Source organism: Indicator indicator, chromosome 4 (genome assembly GCF_027791375.1).
Source record: "Indicator indicator isolate 239-I01 chromosome 4, UM_Iind_1.1, whole genome shotgun sequence".
Classification (NCBI taxonomy): Eukaryota; Metazoa; Chordata; class Aves; order Piciformes; family Indicatoridae; genus Indicator; species Indicator indicator.
In genome coordinates this window covers 14,205,438-14,226,588 of record NC_072013.1, presented here as the reverse complement: position 1 = coordinate 14,226,588, position 21,151 = coordinate 14,205,438, and the positions used below count along the sequence as shown (strand labels likewise).

General features: G+C 50.8%; 1 protein-coding gene across 1 annotated transcript in view; it reads left to right on the top strand.

Moving 5' to 3' along the window:
- The window catches only part of HSD17B12 (hydroxysteroid 17-beta dehydrogenase 12), a 98,820-nt gene that overhangs the window by 37,600 nt on the left and 40,069 nt on the right, over window positions 1-21,151 (top strand). The window contains 3 exon segments of the mRNA XM_054400273.1: window positions 9,571-9,617; window positions 11,356-11,431; window positions 19,518-19,628. Of these exon segments, the coding sequence (XP_054256248.1) occupies window positions 9,571-9,617; window positions 11,356-11,431; window positions 19,518-19,628 (234 nt within the window).

Below are 21,151 nucleotides of genomic sequence, written 5' to 3'. Positions count from 1 at the left end.
GCTACAAGAAGGCTGCAGAGGGACTGTTTGCAAAGGCCTGCAGGGACAGGACAAGGAGCAGTGGTTTGAAATGAGAGAAGAGGTTGAATGTTAGGAACCAGTTCTGCACCATGAGGGTGCTGGAACACTGGAACAGGTTGCACAGGGAGGTAGTTGAGGCCCCATCCCTGGAGATATTCAAGGTGAGGCTGGAGAAGGCTATGAGCAACCCTCTGTAGTGGAGGATGTCCCTGCTGACTGCAGGGGAGCTGGACTGGATGAGCTTTGGAGGTCCCTTCCAACCTAACCCATCCTGTGATTCATGGCACAGGGAGTCCCAACAGGGCGAGGAGGATGCCAGGTGCTGTTTTGCTAGCAGCAGGAGGGCTCCAAGCATTCCATGCCTTATCTCCATCAGGCATCTCAGAAGGTGATTTTGCCAGGGAGAGGAGGCTGTGTCTGTGTCTGAAGGCAGGCTTGATCTCTTTAAGCTTTGTCTTCGCTGTGTCTAACCTTGAATTGGGGAGTCACGAATCCATAATCTTGTTTCAGCCTGATTGCTCTGCAGAGCTGCAGGAGAATTTTTTTTCTCTGCTTGCTGTTGTTCCCTCCCTCTCTCTCTCTCTCTCCCCCTCTCCCTGTGTCAACTATGGTCCTTGCTCCTGTCGTGAGGCAAGAGGATTTCTCCACGCCTGCCTCATGCTGTGCTGCACCATTCTGCTCTTTTAAGATGTCCTGGCTGCATAAGAAGTAGATGAAAATCTTCTTTCTGGGCTTGGAGTGTTCACTTCATGCACAAAGGAGACTGCTGTGGTCTGCTGGGTGCTGCTTTTGCCTGGCTTCAGAAGGGTAGAACCTTTTTAACAGCAGGGAATGTTTCTCTAGTGCCTCTTGGGAGGTGTTGGATGTTTTCTAGGTGACCTCTTCCTTAGAAAGACAAATTCTCTTTCCTTCTGGAGAAGTCTACATTTTTAGCCCCTAAAGTCATAGAAGCATTAAGTTAGAGAAGACCTTTAAGATTAAGCATTAACCCACCACTGCCAGGTCTCCACTAAACCATGGTCCTCAGCACCACATCTCTGAGGATGGGGATTCCACCACTGCCCTGGGCAGCCTCCAGGGCTTGGCAAACCCTTTTGGGGAAGAAATTGTTCCTTGTGTCCAACCTAAATCTCCTGTGGTGCAACTTGAGGTCATTTTCCTCTTGTCCTGTTGCTTGTTGCTTGTTCCTTGTGAGAAGAGACCAACCCCCACCTGGCTCCAGCCATTCAGGGTGCTGTAGAGAGCAATGAGGTCTTCTCTCAGCCTCCTCTTCTCCAGGCTGAACTACCTCAGTTCCCTCAGCCACTCCTCACCAGACCTGTTCTCCAGACCCTTCACCAGCTTCCAGGACATGTACCACTGGGGCATATTAATCTTCTAGACTGAAGGCACTGGGTGGTTACACCATGTTTGATGGGCTTGGTCCATGGCTTTGTTAATAACAGGAAAGTTGTTCCTTTCCAGTGCAAGACTCTCACCAGCAGCTGCGTTCATTGAACTGTGCCCTGCTTGCCAAAGGTTGCCTCCAGTTTGTCCAGTGACAGGATAAGGGGCAATGGCTACCAACTAGAACACAGATTTCACTTAAACTTAAGGAGAAACTTGTTTCACTGTGGGGATGATGGAGAACTGGAGCAGAGACTGCCCAGAGAGGTTGTGGAGTCTCCTTCTCTGAAGACATTCAGAATCCATCTGGACATGTTCCTGTGCAGCCTGATGTAGCTATGTTAGCAGTGGGGTTGGACTAGATGATCTCCAGAGATCCCTTCCAACAGTCTGTGATTCTGTCTGCTGGTATCTAGTGCACACAGGCTCACAGGATGTTAGGGGGTGGAAGGGACCTCTGGAGATCTTCCAGTCCAACCCCCCTGCCAGAGCAGGACCAGAGAATCCAGCACAGGTCACACAGGAACACATCCAGACAGGGCTGCAAAGGCTCCAGAGAAGGAGACTCCACAATCTCTCTGGGCAGCCTGTTCCAGTGCTCTGTGACCCTCCCAGTGAAGAAGTTCTTCCTCATGTTGAGATGGAACCTCCTGTGCTGGAGTTCCCATCCATTGCCCCTTGTCCTATCCCAGGGCACAACTGAGCAGAGTCTGTCCCCTCCCTCTTGCCCCCCAGCCCTCAGCTGTTGATAGACATTGATCAGATCCCCTCTCAGCCTTCTCTTCTCCAGACTGAGCAGCCCCAGGGCTCTCAGCCTCTCCCCATGGGGTGCAGTAGTAGAGGCTGTGCTGGGTTCCTGTCTACCTGCTGTAGGGGGTTCTTGTGCAGCTGTATCTTAATCATTGGAAGAGGTCAAAGATGTGTGACGAGACTCAGAGTGAGAGCTGAAAAGGTTTGAGGTGCTCCATGGTGCTTTCTGTCTTTGGTGACCTTGGTGCTACTACCCTGGAAGCTTCTCTTTGTGCTCTTAAGCTTCAATAGGGCTGAATCCAAAGCCTTGGTGGATTCAAAGCCACTTTTGCTCATGTGGTGTGCACCAGTGGTTAGCATGAATGGTGCTCACTGAAGTGCTTGACCAGCTTTTGCACTCCTTGTCTACCATGTCTAACAGCATGAGGTCTGTTGGGCTCCTCATGCACAACTGAAATGTCCCAAGAGGGGCAACAAAGCTGGGGAAGGGTCTGGAGAACAGGGCTGGGGAGGTGCAGCTGAGGGAGCTGAGGGTGTTCAGCCTGGAGAAGAGGAGGCTGAGAGGAGACCTCATTGTTCCCTACAGCTCCCTGAAAGTAGGTTGCAGTGAGGTGGGGGTTGGTCTCTTCTCCTTAGTAACAAGTGATAGAATGAGAGGGAATGGCCTCAAGTTGCACCAGGGGAGACTTAGGTTGGACATTGAGAATAATTTCTTTACTGAACATGTTCTCAAGCCCATCCCTGGAGGGATTTAAAAGCTGTGTAGATGTGGTGCTAAGGGATTGGTTTAGTGGTGACCTGGCAATTGGACTCAATGATCTTAAAGGTCTCTTCTAACCAAAACAATTCTCTGATTGTGTGAAATGAGTGCTGGGGACTAGAGGGTAGCCTCTTTATGACAATGACCATGCCAGTCTGACCCAGTTAAGAAAGTGGCATTGTACAGAAGAGCAAGAGGTGGTCCTTGCAGTGTGCTGCGCTCAGTAGGGCCAGGCCGTGTGGACTTGGACTCAGAATAGGAGTTTCCAGAAATGAAACAAGATCACAGAACCACGGAGTGTTAGGGGTTGGAAGGGACCTCTAGAGCTCAGTCAGTCCAACCCCCTGCCAGAGCAGGAGCACCCAGGGCAGGTCACAAAGGAACACATCCAGGTGGGTTTTGAATGTCCCCCAGAGGAGACTCCACAACCTCTCTGGGCAGCCTGCTCCAGGGCTCCAGCACCCTCACAGTCACAAAGTTTTCCCTTCTGTTCCCGTGGCACCTCCTCTGCTCCAGCTTGCCCCCAGTGCCCCTTGTGCTGTCCTTGGGACATCCCTGAGCAGAGCCTGGCTCTGTCCTCCCCTCACTGCCCTGCACATCTTCATCCCCAGCAATGAGGGCAGCCCTCAGGCTCCTCTGCTCCAAGCTCCAGAGCCCCAAGCTCCCTCAGCCTGTCCTCACAGGGAGATGTTCCACTGCCTGCAGCAGCTTTGTGCCTCTGGGCTGGACTCTCTCAAGCAGTTCCCTGAGGCCTTTCTTGAACTGAAGGGCCCAGAACTGGCCACAATATTGCAGATGTGACCTCAGCAAGGCAGAGTAGAGGGGGAGGAGAACCTTTCTTGACCTATTAACCCCTTCTAATCCACCCTAGGATGCCATTGGCCTTCTTGGCACATTGCTGGCTCTGTGGGGACCTTCTTGTGGCCTTCCAGTATCTGAAGGAAGCTACAAAAAAGCTGGGGAGGGACTTTTGAGGGCATCAGGGAGTGATAGGACTGGGGGGGATGGAGCAAAACTAGAAGTGGGGAGATTCAGATTGGATGTTAGGAAGAAGTTGTTCCCCATGAGGGTGGTGAGAGACTGGCAGAGGTTGCCCAGGGAGGTGGTGGAAGCCTCATCCCTGGAGGTTTTTGCAGCCAGGCTGGATGTGGCTGTGAGCAACCTGCTGTAGTGTGAGGTGTCCCTGGCCATGGCAGGGGGGTTGGAGCTGGCAGATCCTTGAGGTCCCTTCCAACCCTTACAATTCTATGATTCTGTGTTGTGGTCTTGGCTGTGCCAGCTCTGTGCTCCTGTCCATACAGCATGCCTTTAGATGGCAATCTCATCTGGATTCCCATCTTATTTTGTGGAGTACCTTGTGTCCAGAGCTGCTGAGCTCTGCCTAGTAGTAACTTTCTTGGGTGGAACATCTCCACCTGCTGTGGTGATTTGAGCTCTTCTCAGTCTGTCACTTTACTAGATGCCTTTCCTTATTTTTCTTCCCCTTTTCCTCTGCATCCCTAGAAGTCAGGGGAAGCTGGATGCTGGATTTCTTTGCCTAAGATCAGCCAGTGCTTCAACAGGAGCTTCTATGGAGATGATTCAAGGGCTGGGGCACATCTTCTATGAGGACGGAGTGAGAGAGTTTGGGTTGTTCACCTTGGAGAAGAGAAAGCTTCAGGGAGACCTAGAAATAGCCACATTTAGGTGAGATATTAGGAGGAAATTCTTCACCATCAGGGTGGTGAGGCACTGGAACAGGTTGCCCAGGGAAGCTGTGAAGGCTCCAACCCTGGCAGTGTGCAAAGCCAAGATGGATGGGGTCTTGAGCAGCCAGGCCTACTAGGAGGTGTCCATGCACATGGCAGGGGGGGTAGAACTAGATGATCTTTAAGGTCCCTTCCAACCCAAACCACTCTATGATTCAGGCAAACTTTTATTTGATGAGCTGCCTGGGCACTCTTGTGGAGACAGCAGATGGCTAAAGTGGGAAGCTACTACAGTTAGTCTGACTAGTGAGTAAATGTTATAATCACACTTGCAAGATGGTGCAGCTTTCTTCTACAGACAATAACTTACTCCTCCCCTGCTTGCTTTGCCTCCTTTGAGCTCTGCCAGCTGAAGTCAGTTTGTAATTTCAGTTGGAGGCAGGCTGTGGAAGAAACAGAATTTCCAAGCTTCATCTACACTTGGAGCTAAATTAGCTTCAGGATGTCAAGTTGAGAGTAAAAACTTAGTGAAGCTGAGGCAGCTTTAGAGTAGTTGCAACCCTTGGCACCAGAGTGGAAACTGGAGGTGAACATCATCAGCATGGAAGCTGTAGAAACATAGAATTCTTTTGGTTGGCAGAGACCTTTGAGATCATCAAGGCCAACCATCAACCCAGCACTGCCAGGTCAGCACTGAACCATGTTGCTCAGCACCACTTCTACACAGCTTTGAAACCCCTCTAGGGTTGGGGACTCTGCCACTGCCAGGACTGGACTAGGCTTTAGGGGAAGCTGTGAGCTGCCTTCCTCATCCCCAGCTCTTACCAAGCCTCTTTTTTCTCTCTCCTCTCTTTCTACATGCCATACCATATAGACATCAAAAGAATGAAGGAAGAGACAGTGGCTGAATCTTGACTTTGGTGATGTTGCTCCAATTAGTTGCCTTCACCCTACCTCTTTTCCTGGCTTTTACAGCCCAGGATCTAAGTATTGCTCTCACAGGTGTGTGTTAGGCCAGAGAGGTGGTAGAAGCTCCATCCCTGGAGCCGTTCCAGGTGAGGTTGTTTGGGGCTCTGAGCAACCTGCTCCAGTTGAAGGGTCTGGATAACAAACAGGTCTTATGATGGAACTGGAATTGTTTAGCCTGGAGTAAAGGAGGCTGAGGGGAGACCTCATTGCTCTCTACAAGTCCCTGAAGGGAGGTTGCAGTGAGGTGGGGGTTGGTCTCTTCTCCCTAGTATCAAGTGATAGAATGAGAAAATGGCCTGAAATTGTGCCAGAGGAGAGTAAGGTTGGAGGTTAGAAACAATTTCTTTGCTGCAAGAGTGGTCAGGGATTGGAAGAGGCTGCCCAGGGAGGTGGTGGAGGTCCCCATCCCTGGAAGTGTTCAAGAAGGGCACTGTGGTTTAATGGCCATGGTGGTGTTGGGTTGATGGTTGGACTCAATGAGCTTGCAGGTCTTTTCCATCCAAAACAACCCTATGATTCTATCTTCTGAGGCACTTGAGAAAAGCCTGGGGAGGTGTTTGAATCCCCATCCCTGGAGATGTTCAAAAGATGTGGTGCTGAGGGACATGGTTTAACCACCAGCCTTGGTAAAGTTAGAGAATGGTTGGACTTGATCTTAAAGGGCTTCTCCAACCAAACCAATTCGATGACTGGCTCCTTGGTGTGGTTTTGCACTTGTGGGCCATTCAGGGTCAAAGAGGAGACCTTTGCTGGTGGTTTCATCACCTTGGTATTATGCCTGCTTGTTCTCAGCTGGCAGGCCCAGCAACTGAAGTGGTGACAGCATTTCCTAGCTCTTATTACTCCAACAGAAATATTCTGGCTGCTGCTTGCATGCCAGTGGTTCTGGGTCATCTGCAGGCAGTGACTAATCAAACACATCTCCTTCTGGTGTCTTCCAGGGAAGATATGGCTGAATCCCAGCACTGGCCAACACCTCTGTCTGCTGTGAGTTTTGCTCAGGGAGAGGTTGACCAGCAGGAGGATGGAGAGAGGTTGACAGGCAGCAGCAGGAGGATGGGGAGAGGTTGACCGGCAGCAGCAGGAGGAGGGGGAGAGGTTGACCGGCAGCAGCAGGAGGAGGGGGAGAGGTTGACCGGCAGCAGCAGGAGGAGGGGGAGAGGTGGACCGGCAGGAGCAGGAAGAGGGGGAGAGGTGGACCGGCAGGAGCAGGAAGAGGGGGAGAGGTGGACCGGCAGGAGCAGGAAGAGGGGGAGAGGTGGACCGGCAGGAGCAGGAAGAGGGGGAGAGGTGGACCGGCAGGAGCAGGAAGAGGGGGAGAGGTGGACCGGCAGGAGCAGGAAGAGGGGGAGAGGTGGACCGGCAGGAGCAGGAAGAGGGGGAGAGGTGGACCGGCAGGAGCAGGAAGAGGGGGAGAGGTGGACCGGCAGGAGCAGGAAGAGGGGGAGAGGTGGACCGGCAGGAGCAGGAAGAGGGGGAGAGGTGGACCGGCAGGAGCAGGAAGAGGGGGAGAGGTGGACCGGCAGGAGCAGGAAGAGGGGGAGAGGTGGACCGGCAGGAGCAGGAAGAGGGGGAGAGGTTGCCCAGCACTCTCCATTCAGTGGCCACTTGGAGAGTGAGAGCAGAGATTCATAGAATGGTTTGGGGTTGCAAGGGGCCTTAAAAGCTCATCTGGTTCCAAGCCCCCAAGCCCCCTGCTGTGGGCAGGGCCACCTTCCACTAGTCCAGGTTGCTCAAGGCTTTGTCCAACCTGGCTTTGAACACCTCCAGGGAGGGGGCATAGAGGGAGTGGAGAAGTGAACGAATGAGGCTGTTGAGGTGTGAGCACTATGTTTGATGAGAAGGGAGAGCTGAAAGAAGGAGGCAGTAGTGGTGAACATGCCTGCTTAAAAGGTAGTTGGAAAAGCAGCTTCTGGGTGGAGGAGGTGCTGCTTAGCAAGCCAGCTGAGGTGATCAGCTACTGGTGTGGTGAGAGCTCTGGGATCATCTATCAAGCTAATAGCATGTTGAGTCACTCCTTGCTTCTCAGCATGTGGAAAAGACTCCTAGAAGGACTTAAGATTTGACACAGATCCCAGGCAGCCAAAGGGTGAAAAGCTTCAAGCCCTGGCAGCCCAGTGTGCAACTGATGGCTGCCCTGGTGGTGCATACCACAGTGGTCACAGGATTCTGAATCCCAGCATGGTTGGGGGGCTGGAAGGGGCCTCTGGAGTTTATCCAGTCCAACCCCCTTGCTAAAGGGCAACAAAGATGAGGAGGGGTCTGGAGCACAGCCCTGTGAGGAGAGGCTGAGGGAGCTGGGGGTGTTTAGCCTGGAGAAGAGGAGGCTCAGGGCAGACCTCATTGCTCTCTACAACTACCTGAAGGGAGGTTGTAGCCAGGTGGGGGTTGGGCTCTGCTCCCAGGCAGCCAGTGGCAGAAGGAGAGGACACAGTCTCAAGCTGCACCAGGGGAGGTTTGGGCTGGAGGTGAGGAAGAAATTCTTCCCAGACAGAGAGATTGGCCATTGGGATGTGCTGCCCAGGGAGGTGCTGCCCTGGAAGTGTTTCAAACCATCCTGGCTGAGGCACTCAGTGCCATGGTTGAGTTGATTGGATGGTGTTGGGTGAGAGGTTGGACTTGGTGATCTCTGAGGTCTTTTCTAGCCTGGTTGATTCTGTGATTCTGTAAACCAGAGGCACCCACAGCAGCTTGCCCAGGATCACATTTCTCCCCCCTCCCCCTTTTTTTCTTTTTCCTTAATTTTATTTATTTGACATTTTTTAAATTTATTTAAATGGGATTATTCTTGGGGATCTCCAAGCTGGCAGCACTACACAAGTCAGAAGAACCAGGTGGCAGTTAAAAGCATCTAAAAATAAATGCAAACACACATCTCAAGGTCTGCCTCTCCCCAGTTTATACTGGACAGTCTGTGTGTGGGCTGGTGGTCTGAGCTGTAATCAATACAGGATCACAGAATGGTAGAGAGCTGGAGGGGACCTCTGGAGATCATCAATTTCACCCTCCCTGCTAAAGCAGAGGCACCCACAGCCACAGCAGTTTGCCCAGGGTCACAATGGCCAGGTGGGGTTGAGATCTCTGCAGACAAGGAGACTCCACAACCTCTCAGGGCAGCCTGCTCCAGGCCTCCAGCACCCTCACAACAAAGAAGTTTTGTTTCTTAAACTACCTGTTGCCTGTGCCCTCAGATGTTGGTTTTCTTGGATGCTTACAGGCTTTCACACAACTTCTTTTGCTGTCTACTCAACAGGAAGTGGAGAGCTGGTTTAATAGTTAAAACTGAGCTTTTTTGGGGGGGTGTTGATGTTTTTTCTTTTTTTTTTTTTAGTTGAATGGCTTCAAAGTCTCTCTTAGTCCATGCAGCTTCTGCAGAAGCACAGTGAGCCAGAGGACTGGCATGAGTAGCAGTCCTCAACCTGATGCAACTGTGAGGCTTGCAACTCCATCTCCTCCTCTCCTTTCCTTGGGTGTGGAATGGCTTTTGTGCAAGTCCAAGAGACTTAGTAACAGTTCACAGTATCATAGAGTAGTTTCTGTTGGAAGGGACCTTAAAGATCATCCAGTTCCAACCCCCCTGCCATGGGCAGGGACACCTCACACTCGCTCAGGTTCTTCAAGGGTCTGACCAACCTGGCTTTGAACGCTGCCAGGCTTGGTTGCCTTTCTCTGGACAAATCTGTTCCAGTGCCTCCACACCCTCATGGGGAAGAATTTCTTCCTAATGTCTCCCCTAAATCCAGCTCCTTCCAGTCTTGAAGCCATTAGCCCTCATCCTGTCCCTCCACGCCTTATCCAAGTCCCTGTGTTGAGCTGTGCTCCTATTGCAGAGACTTTTGATGTGTCTCTTGACTGGAATGAGGACTTGAATGTCACAGAAGGTCATCAAGTCCAACCACCAAGCCCACACCACCATGCCTCTGTTAATGAAGACCTATCACAGTTATTTCTGTGAAGCAACTAATGTTCTTTCTCTCTCTTTATTTTTTCTTTCAGTGGTCACAGGAGCTACTGATGGGATTGGAAAAGCCTATGCCGAAGAGGTGAGGATCACTTAACTGATCTCAGTCCTTGGCTAGATGTCACATTGTCTCAACTCTGTCAAGCAGCAGGTCATAGCTCCTCACCTTAGCTTAATGGAGATCTCTGTAGAGAAGAGACCATAGAATGGGTTGGAAGGGACCTTAAAGATCAACTACTTCCAACCTCCCTGCCATAGGGTAGGGAGACTTTTCCTTAGCCCAGGTTGCTCAAGGTCTCATCCAGTTCCAACCTGCCTACCATGTGCAGGGACACCTTCCTCTAGACCAGGTTGCTCAAGGCTTCATCTCAATCCTTACCTCTTCTCTCTTCTGACCAGCCAGACATTGTATCCCTTTTTTTTAGCTTCCCTTCTTTTGTTAATTCTCTTTCCAGCCCTTACCTTGTCCTTCAGATTTTATTCTTAACTTTTCTTTTTTTAATCAGTTCTTAATTATTTTCACTTTCTCAACCCTTGGTGTTTCCAGGCACTGACTAAGGGGCATTCCTAGCTGCCTGCAGTGGTTTCCAGTTATTCTGCTCTTGATGGATAGGTGGGCACCAAATATAGTAAGGGAATGTCTTGCTTAAGACAGCAAATGCCTGTTAGTGTGGGGCAATTTAGCCTTTAAGCCCAGAGAACATCATGACAAATGGTGCTGAGTACAACACTTTAGAGCAAAAAGAACTTCCAGCTCCGGCATTCAGTGTCAGAGAGAGCCTGGCTGGCCTCACTGCTGTGGTCTCTGCAACACCAGCACCACATTGGCTGAGATCAGCTCTGAGAGATTCCCTATTTAAAATTTTGTTGTTGTTGTTGTTCTGCAGAGCCCCCAGGGAAGGAAACATTTCTCATCCCTCAGCTTTCCCTTCCTACCTCTATGCCCTGCCACCTGCAACCCCTTGCCCCCAAATTCTTTTTTGCTCTGCAAAAAATAGAATCATAGATGATTCATGTGATCATATGATTATGCTTAGAGTGGGAAGGGACCTTTAAAGGTCATCTAGTCCAACCTCCCTGCAGGGAGCAGGGACATCTGCAACTAGAGCAGGTTGCTCAGAGCCCCATCCAACCTGACCTGAATTGGTTCTAGGGATGGGGCTTCTACCACCTCTGTGCAACCTGGGCCAGTGTTTCACCCCCCTCAGTATAACAAACTTTTGTCCTATCCAGTCTAAATCTCCTTCTTTGAGTTCAAACCATCACCCCTTGTCCTGTCACAACAAGCCTGGCTCGTAAAAGTCTATCCCCAGCTTTCTGATCAGCCTCTTGAAGCACTGCAAGGCCACAAGAAGTTCTCCCTGGAACTTTCTCTTCTCCAGACTGAACAACCCCAACTCTCTCAGCCTGGCCTCACAGCAGAGGGCTTCCAGCCCTCCCAGCACTGCTGTGGCCTCCTCTGGCCCTGCTCCAACAGGTCCCTGTCTGTGCTGTGCTGAGGACTCCAGAGCTGGCCCCAGCACTGCAGGTGGGGTCTCAGCAGAGCAGAGGGGCAGAAACCCTTCCTGCCCCTTCTTCCCATAGTGCTGAGGATGCAGCTGGGCACTGGTGGCTGTGCTCATAACCATTTTCCTTCCTCCTCCATGGAGGAGTTTGTGAGAGAGGTAACGACGCGTTGAGAACTGCCTCGTGCCAAGACTCTCGTGGGCACCAGCAAATGATGGAGGGATGTCACCAGTGTGGGGATTCTCTGGCTGTGATGCTAATTTGGGAGGTGATTTATGGGTGTTCTTAACATGTCCTGCTTTGTTTTGTTGCAGTTAGCAAGACGTGGAATGAAGGTGGTTCTAATCAGTAGGTCGAAAGACAAGCTGGACCAGGTTGCTGGCGAAATAAGTGAGTAGGAAACTTCTTCCCTAACCTTCAGAGGCATGCTTGTGAACTAAATGCAGCTGCAGAGGGATTTCATCCCTGCTCTTCTATACAGCTCTTGTTCTGAGACAGATTTGCTCTTGTGCTCCTTCCACATGTAACAGATACAAGTGGTGAAGGAAATCACAGAGTCACAGAATGCCAGGGGCTGGAAGGGACCTCCAGAGCTCATCCAGTCCAACGCCCCTGCCAGAGCAGGAGCACCTAGAGCAGATCACACAGGAACACAGACAGGCAGGGCTTCAATATCTCCAGAGAGGGAGACTCCACAACCCCCCTGGGCAGCCTCTTCCAGGCTTCTGTCACCCTCACAGGGAAATAATTCTTCCTCCTGTTTCCATGGAACTTCCTCTGTCTCAGCTTCCACCACTGCCCCTTGTGCTGGCATTGGGCATCACCCAGCAGAGCCTGGCTCCAGCCTCTGGGCATTCCCCCTGCGCATCTTGAGCACCAGCAATGAGGTCACCCTCAGGCTCCTCCTCTCCAAGCTACAAAGCCCTCAGCTCCCTCAGGCTCTCCTCCTAAGGAAGATCTTCCACTCCTTTAATCATCTTTGTGGCTCTGTGCTGGACTCTCTCAAGCAGTTCCCTGAGGTCCTTCCTGAGCTGAGGGGCCCAGAACTGGACACAATATTCCAGATGTGGCCTCAGCAGGGCAGAGTAGAGGGGCAGGAGAACCTCTCTCCACCTACTCACCACAGCCCTTCTAATCCCCCCCAGGATGCCATTGGCCTTCTTGGCCACCAGAGCACATTGCTGGCTCATGGGCAACCTCCCATCCACCAGCACCCCCAGGGCCTTTTCCCCTTCCCTGCTCTCCAGCAGCTCAGTCCCCAACCTCTCCTGCTCCATGAGGTTGTTCTTTCCCAGGTGCAAGCCTCTCCCCTTGCCCTTGTTGAATTTTCTTCCATTTCTCCCTGCCCAGCTCTCAGCCTGTCTCAGTCAGGCTGAATGGCAGCACAACCCTCCTGTGGCAGCCACTCCACCCAGTTTGGTGCCAGCAGCAATCTTGCTGGCAGTGCCCTCTGTGCCCTCACCCAGGTCATTGATGAATAGATTGAACAGCTCTGGTCCCAGTCCTGACCCCTGAGGGACTCCACTAGACACAGGCCTCCAGCTAGACTCCATCCCATTGACCAAACTCTGACTTCTTTCCTTCCACCAGTTCCCATCCACCTCACTCCCTGATCCTCCAGACCACACTGCCTCAGTTCAGCTGGGAGGATGCTGTGGCAGGCAGTGTCAAATGCTTGACTGGAATCAAACCACAGCCACTGCTCTACCATCACTGTCAGTGATAAAGGCCTAGCAGAGGTTCACTTTGAACTCCTGAGAACAATGTGGCTGCGTTCTGAAATGAGAACTTCTAAAACTGTTGGGCTTCTGTAAGAACAGTTTACCAGGTCAGACCAAAAGTCCCCCTAGCCCCAGAGGAGCTGTCTAAAACCATCGTAACATGATAAACTACGTAGCTGTTAACTTCATCTGATGCTTGAAGCAAGTTTGATTTTTGTGAGCTTCAGCCACAAGGATGGTTGGAGAGCTACAGACATGCTGAAGGGCCTGGAGCATCTCTGTGAGGCTGAGAGCCCTGGGGCTGTTGAGCCTGGAGAAGAGCAGCCCCAGAGGGGAGCTGAGCAATGCTCAGCAAGAGATAAAGGATCTGTGGGGGGCAAGAGGCTGAGGCCAGAGTCTTGTCAGTGGTGCCATTGCTGTCACAGACACAAATGGGAACCCAGGAGGTTCCATCTGAACATGAGGAGAAGCTTCTTTGTTGTGAGAGTGCTGGAGCCCTGGAGCAGGCTGCCCAGAGACGTTGTGGAGTCTCCTTGTCTGGAGAGAGTCTAAAACTGCCTGGACACTGAGATCCTGGGCAAGATGCTTTAGCAAGAGGGTTGGACTAAATCTCTAGAGGTCATCCCTTCCCAAGACCTCACCATGTTGGGATTCTGAGAATCATAGACTACAGCAGGTTGCTCACAGCCACATCCAGCCTGGCTGCAAAAATCTCCAGGGATGAAACTTCCACCACCTCCCTGGGCAACCTCTGCCAGTCTCTCACCACCCTCATGGGGAAGAACTTCTTCCTAACATCCAATCTGAATCTCCCCACTTCTACTTTTGCTCCATTCCCCTCAGTCCTATCACTCCCTGACACCCTCAAAAGTCCCTCCCCAGCTTTCATGTAGCCCCCTTCAGATCCTGGAAGGCCACAAGAAGGTCTCCTGGGAGCCTTCTCTTCTCCAGACTGCACAACCCCAACTCTCTCAGTCTGTCTCCAGAGCAGAGCAGCTCCAGCCCTCTGCTCATCCTCATGGCCCTTCTCTGGACACCTTCCAGCACCTCCAGATCCTTCCTGGAACAGAGGCTCCAGAACTGGACCCAGAGCTCCAGGTGGGGTCTGAGCAGAGTGGAGCAGAGGGGGAGAATCCCCTCCCTGGCCCTGCTGGCCACACTTCTCTTGCTGCAGCCCAGGCTCTGCTTGGCTCTCTGGGCTGCAAGTGCTCACTGCTGGCTCCTGGTGAGCTTCTCCTCCACCAGCACCCTCAAGTCCCTTTTCTTCAGGGCTGCTCTCAAGCCAGTCCCTGCCCAGCCTATACTGGTTCTTGGGATTGCCCTGACCCTGATGTAGGAATCCTTGAAACTCACAGTTGTTGAGGTTCCTAGGTTACTCCTTGTGTTACCAAGTATAGAAATTTATTGTGGGTAGCTTTGTCCTTCTCCTCTCCCCTTTTGTTTTTGGTTTTGTTTGGATAACCTGCTTGGATCAGAATTGGGAGCTCTAAGGTCTTCCATTACGTAGTCCTAAGCAGTGAGCTGTTCCTTTAAGAACCTGTATTAGGGATTCTTTCTTCAGTAAGGGTCTAGTAAATGGCTGTAATGCTGAAAGAAAGGAGTATTTCAAGTGTGAAAATCAAATATTCCAAGCAGCAATGTAAATGAGATCTTTGTACAGGGAATCAGCATGTAGAAAGTTTCCTCAGGTCTCATGCTGACCAGTAAGAGCACAGTAGAACCACAACTCACAAGAAATCCACCTGTGATCACAGACTGGTTTGAGTTGGAAGGGACCTCCAAAGCTCATCCAGTCCAACCCCCCTGCAGTCAGCAGGGACATCCCCAACTAGATCAGGCTGCTCAGAGCCCTGTCAAACTGAGCTTGAATATCTCTGTGGATGTAGCCTCAGCTACCTCCCTGGGCAGCCTGTTGCAGTGTTCCAGCACCCTCATGGTGCAGAACTGGTTCCTCACATCCAATCTCAATCTGCTCTGCTCTAGTTTGAAGCCATTGTCCCTTGTCCTGTCCCTGCAGCCCTTTGCAAACAGTCTCTCTGCAGCCTTCCTGTAGCCCCCTTCAGGTCCTGGCAGGCTGCTCTTAGGTCTGCCTGGAGCCTTCTCTTCTCCAGGCTGAACACCCCCAGCTCCCTCAGCCTGTCCTCCTAGCAGAGCTGCTCCAACCCCCTGATGGTTTTCTTGGCCCTTGTCTGGACCTGCTCCATCAGATAGACCCATAGAATCAGTCAGGGTTGGAAGGGACCACAAGGATCAGCCAGTTCCAACCCCCCCTGCCATGGGCAGGGACACCTCACACTAGATCAGGCTGGCCAGAGCCTCATCCAGCCTGGCCTTAAACCCCTCCAGGGATGGAGCCTCACCCACCTTCCTGGACAACCCATTCCAGGTTCTCACCACTCTCATGGGGAAGAACTTCTTCCTCACATCCTGTCTGAATCTCCCCACTTCCAGCTTTGTCCCGTTCCCCCTAGTTCTATCACTACCTGATATCCAAGTCCTTCCTGTGTTGAGGGCTCCAGAAGCTAACAACTGTCACAGTGTGTTCTCTACTGGCCTCTTCGAGCTACAAATTCATTCCAGTCCAGCCATTTTCCTGTTTTCATCAGGAAAACCATGAGGTTTGGAGCGAGTTTTTCAAAGCCCTGCAGATGCAGTCACACACAGCACTGGCATGGTCATTGTGTTTCAGAAGAAGCCTGTCCTGTGCTCCTAGGATGTGCTTGTGCTAGGAGTGGTATCTATGCACAAACTGCCAGTTGCATAACCACCATCACAAGGACAGCACTGAGATGCTGGTGGAATGCTTTGGAATGCTTGGTGCCAGCTGACCTGGATCTGGGATTTTTGTGTGTGTGCACATGGTCCTGGCTGCAGTGATGCTGGAGGGAGGGCAGGTGCTCTGAACTTGCTGCTCAGTTTGAGCAACAAAGTTTAGCAGATGAATTAAAAGTTGTCCAAGACCTCAGAAGACTTTTTCAGTGTGGTCTCATCTGGAGTATTGTGTCCAGTTCTGGGCCCCTCAGTTCAAGAAGGACCTCAGGGAACTGCTTGAGAGAGTCCAGCACAGAGCCACAAAGATGCTGAAGGGAGTGGAAGATCTTCCTTAGGAGGAGAGCCTGAGGGAGCTGAGGGCTCTGTAGCTTGGAGAGGAGGAGCCTGAGGGTGACCTCATTGCTGGTGATGAAGATGTGCAGGGGGAGTGCCCAGAGGCTGGAGCCAGGCTCTGCTGGGTGATGCCCAATGCCAGTATAAGGGGCAGTGGTGGAAGCTGAGACAGAGGAAGTTCCATGGAAACAGGAGGGAAAACCTTTTCCCTGTGAGGGTGACAGAAGCCTGGAAGAGGCTGCCCAGGGAGGTTGTGGAATCTCCTTCCCTGGAGATATTCCAAACTCACCTGGCTGTGTTCCTGTGTGATCTGCTCTAGGTGCTCCTGCTCTGGCAGGGGGGTTGGACTGGATGAGCTCTGGAGGTCCCTTCCAACCACAATGATTCTGTGAAATTGAGAGGAAGGGTTTGGGCAGCAAGTGGCATCTGCTGGGGTAAGTCAGCATCTCTGGAGGTGTTCAAGAAGTCTGTAGATGTGGTGCTTCAGGATATAGTTTAGTGGTGGTGGCAGTTGGGTTATGGTTGGACTCGATGCCCTTAAAGATCTTGCCCAATCTTAATGATTCTATGAAATGTGACAGCTCTCTGCTAAGGCTTCCAGGTCTTGAGAAACCTGGTCTGGTGTGAGGTGTCCCTGGCAGGGGAGTTGGAACTGGATTATCCTTGTGGTTCCTTCCAAACTCCAAACCATTTTATAATACATGATAAACTGGTAGCTGTCATGTTTAGACTTGGGATCTCTTGTGTTTTCACTGCTCTGAAGGGTAAAAACCCTTCAAGGAGGGTTTTATATGAACAGTGATGTGAGGGCTTTGTGGTTTGTATCTCTTTATAGTATTAGGGTTTATCTTCTTGGTTTGTTATTTTTTTTTTTCCTCCCTGTCCTTGTCCTTTCTGCATCCCTGTGGTGATTTCAGAAGGCTTTGAGGGATCGATTGCTAACAGCCTTAATGAAGGGCAGGGACTGGCTTCAGAGCAGCCCTGAAGAAAAGGCCTTGGGGCTGCTGGTGGAGGAGAAGCTCACCAGGAGCCAGCAGTGAGCACTTGCAGCCCAGAGAGCCAAGCAGAGCCTGGGCTGCAGCAAGAGAAGTGTGGCCAGCAGGGCCAGGGAGGGGATTCTCCCCCTCTGCTCCACTCTGCTCAGACCCCACCTGGAGCTCTGGGTCCAGTTCTGGAGCCTCTGTTCCAGGAAGGATCTGGAGGTGCTGGCAGGTGTCCAGAGAAGGGCCATGAGGATGAGCAGAGGGCTGGAGCTCCTCTGCTGTGAGGAGAGACTGAGAGAGTTGAGATGGTTCAGTCTGGAGAAGAGAAGGCTCCCAGGAGACCTTCCTGTGGCCTTCCAGGATCTGAAAGGGGTTCCAAGAAAGCTGGGGAGGGACTTTTGAGGGTGTCAAGGAGTGATAGGACTGGGGGGAATGGAGCAAAAGTAGAAGTGGGGAGATTCAGACTGGATGTGAGGAAGAAGTTGTTTCCCATGAGGGTGGTGAGAGACTGGCAGAGGTTTCCCAGGGAGGTGGTGGAAGCCTCATCCCTGGAGGTTTTTGCAGCCAGGCTGGATGTGGCTGTGAGCAACCTGCTGTAGTGTGAGGTGTCCCTGACCACCATGGCAGGGGGGTTGGAACTGGCTGAGCCTTGAGGTCCCTTCCAACCCTAACGATTCTATGATTCCATGAGGAGCGCTGGGTTCTAAAAGTGCCTGAGCATAGCTGTCAGGATGGAGTTTGGATCTTTACACCAACTCCCATTTCCCCAGGCATCTGTGTGGCAAGGAGAAATCTGCAGATTTGTGTGTGGGTCCCTCCCCTCTTCCCCCTCTAAAAAAAAAAAAAAAAAAAAGCCCCAAAATGCCTCAAACCCAGCACGTGTGTGGCAGTGTGCAACCCGGGCTCTGCCCGCCCAGCCCGCTCACGCGTATTAGTTATGCCTCTAAGGCTGCCTTTAATTCGCTGTCCTGTAAGAACTCGAGTGTGGATGTTAAATATTAGAGCAGCTGTGGCCAAAAATAGACTGTTTCAACTCAAACCCCCTCCTCCCTCCCTCTCCTCTCCTCTCCACGTTGAACTTGATTTTCTTCTGACGCGATCACAAGGCTGGCTGCTGCAGTAGGGGCTTAATGCTATTTACGTCGTGGTTTGACATAGCAACATCTCTCGGGGGGATTTGGAAACAATGCAGCTGTTCAGGAGAGATGAGGAGAAGGAGGAGGGGGAGAGGTTGGGGGGTGGGAGATAAAAAAAAAAAAAGAGGAGAACTAATTTCCTCTGCCATTAAAGGGGGGGGAAGGGAGGCAGCGAGTTCACAGCGGATTCATGATTCTGCATGAATGGATGGCGGGATCATGGGAGTCGCGGCTTTGCCTTGAATGGGAAGGAGCATCATGGGAATCAGGCTGCTTCTGATCTTTTTTTGTGAATGATTCTTTCTCCTTGCACTGGTTTTTATGAATGGCTCAGGGGGTTGTGGGGGAAAAGCAAGGGGGCAAAGTGCTGTGAAATCCTCCTTGGGCTGCCTAGAGGTGCCCTGAGGAGTGCCGCGCTCACCTCCCACCCTGCCACAACAGATACGCTTCGATGCTGAGCTGCCCTTCTGCTCCTTTGAAGTCTGAGGGGACTTTGTGCTGGTTTGAGTTGGTTGTAATTAAGCTGTGAATCTGTGAATTTAGCATCCTGGAAGCAGAATTTGCTTCTTGCACGAAGTATTTTTAAAAGCTGGCTTCCTACTTCAAAATGCAGTTGGCTCGGTGTAGCTTTGCTGTTGAGGATGGAGATGACAGCACGTCAGAATGGTTTTGGCATGATTAAACTTGAAGCTCTGCTCCTCTTCTTCCCCCACGTGTTCCCTTCTTGGTTTTTTTTTTTATGTTGCAAATGCTAAATATTCAAAATAGTTTTCTGGCACCAGGAGTGAGAAGGTGCCAGGGAAAAAGAGGGCAACAAGGAATTGTTTTGCGTACCCCACAGCATGGGATGGGAGGTGTTGGGAGGGACTTCTGGAGATCATCCAGTCTAACCCTCCTGCTACAGCAGGGCACCCACAGCACCTTTGCCCAGGATCACAATGGCCAGGGGGTGTTTGGAATCTCTTCAGAGAAGGAGACTCCACAACCTCCCTGGGCAGCCTGCTCCAGGGCTCCAGCACCCTCACTGTCTCTCCTGATGTTCAGATGGAACCTCCTGGGTTCCAGTTGGTTCCCCTTGCCCCTTGTCCTGTTGCTGGGCAGCACTGACAAGAATCTGGCCCCATTTTCTTGCTCCCCACCCTTTATCTCTTGCTGAGCATTGATCAGATCCCCTCTGGGGCTGCTCTTCTCCAGGCTAAACAAAATGTTTTCAATCACTTGAGAGTTTGTTCTCACCAGAAGCAGCTTAATACCACAACCAAGCAGCTTAATACCACAACCTTCTGGTGCAAGTTAAGTTGAAAATTCAGGGATTCCTCTCACAAAGGTGGAAATCTTAAGGTGTAACATCAGCTACTTAATGTTTTGTAAACTAATAACTGAAGTATTCTTAGCTTCTGACTGATAATTCAACTATTTTCCTTGACCCATAGAACCTATGATTCCATGACTGATCTGTCTTTAATGTCTGGAATGATAATTCAGCTCTTTGAAACCATCAAAAAACTTGGATTTTGGTTTTGTTTTCTAGGGGAGAAGTACAAAGTGGAGACCAAAGTGATCGTGGCAGACTTTGGGGAGAGAGGAGACATTTACAGCAGAATCAAAGCAGGACTGGAAGGCCTGGAGATCGGTGTGTTAGGTTGGTAGCTGATCTTTCTAGACCTTTTTCTCATGGTCCATCAACTTTTGCCCAGCTTGAAGTTTATCAGAAGCAATTCACAAAGGTGAACACTTGGCCTGGCTAAAGCCATCTTGCTGCATGCTCAGTTTTGGGTTTTTTTTAGCTCAATGTGAGGTTTTTGTTGTTGTTGTCATTGATGGCCCCACGCAGGATAGAGCTTGTGTGTGCCTGCGCTCTAGGAATCGTGATGACTGCTTTCAATGTGTTGTCCTGTGATTGCTAAAGGCTCTTTAGTTTATGACCTAATGCTGTCTCAGAACCTTGAGCAAGCTCCAGACACTTAGATCCAGTTTAGCAGAGTAGAGCCCTGTGGGAAAACCATTAACTTTTAATTACAGAGCAGTTGAAATTGAATCATTGTGATGCAGCATTGAGGAACTGGCTCCTGCTTTGCCCAGGTTTGGGTGTGTTCTGGTGGTGGTGGTAAGCTGAGGTGGGAGCTATGTGATGTGCTTGAGGATGCGATGCCACAGGAGTGTATGGAGCTGGTGTGGAGAGGGCACGAGGTGATCCATGCAGTTTCTTTGTTGAATGCAAAACTGAGGTGATTTCCAAAGGTCTTGAAGGGAGAGTTTAAAAACCTAACAGCCACTTACCTGAGTCGTAAAAACCTGACTCTGTTACTGCACAGTGGGGTAAAGGCAGTTGCTTAGCAGTTTTCTGCTGCTTTCATAGAATTATAGAATGGGGTTGGGTTGGAAGGGACCTTAAAGATCATCCAGTTCCATCCCCTGCCACTAGTCCAGGTTGCTCAATGCCTCATCCAACCTGGCCTTGAACACCTCCAGGGAGGGGGCATCCACATCCAGGACATTCCACTCTCTCACCACCTTCACCTGTGATGGCTAAACATAAGGTGTGAAATTACAGAGCTGCTCAGACATCTGCTATCATCTGATGAAGTATTTCTCACTGCAAAACTCACCTTGCTCACCTAAAGTACAGTAATTGGAGCCAGAACTCAGATTTGTTATCCACATGCTGACATGAATATTGCTAATAGGTAAATCTTGCATGATGTCTGCACATAATGCCTGAGGAAACAGTGTCTATTGAAAACTCAGCTCAAGAAATAACATAAAAAGGATAAAGCTCAAACTGTTCTCTAATAAATATCACAGTTTGGGGTCTGTACAACTCCCATTACTTCCAGTATTTAAGTGCTCTAAAAATTCAGCTCAGTTGGAAGTAACCCCAAGTGCCAAGAAGGTGTTTGGGGTAAGAGTGGTTGTGACAAAAGATGCTTCCTTATTTTTGAAGGGAATAAATTCCCCAGATGTTGAGCTATTAAAAATGAGCACCCACTGTAACCTGTCCTGGTAAAATCAGCTCAAGGAATGTGAGACTTGCAAGCTGCCTGCCACAGAGAGATCAATGCAGGATGGAGTAACACTCAAATGTCTCAAAACACCTTAGTCTGGAGAAGAGAAGACTGAGAGGGGATTTTATTAAATGTTTATAAATATCTGAGGGCTGGGTGT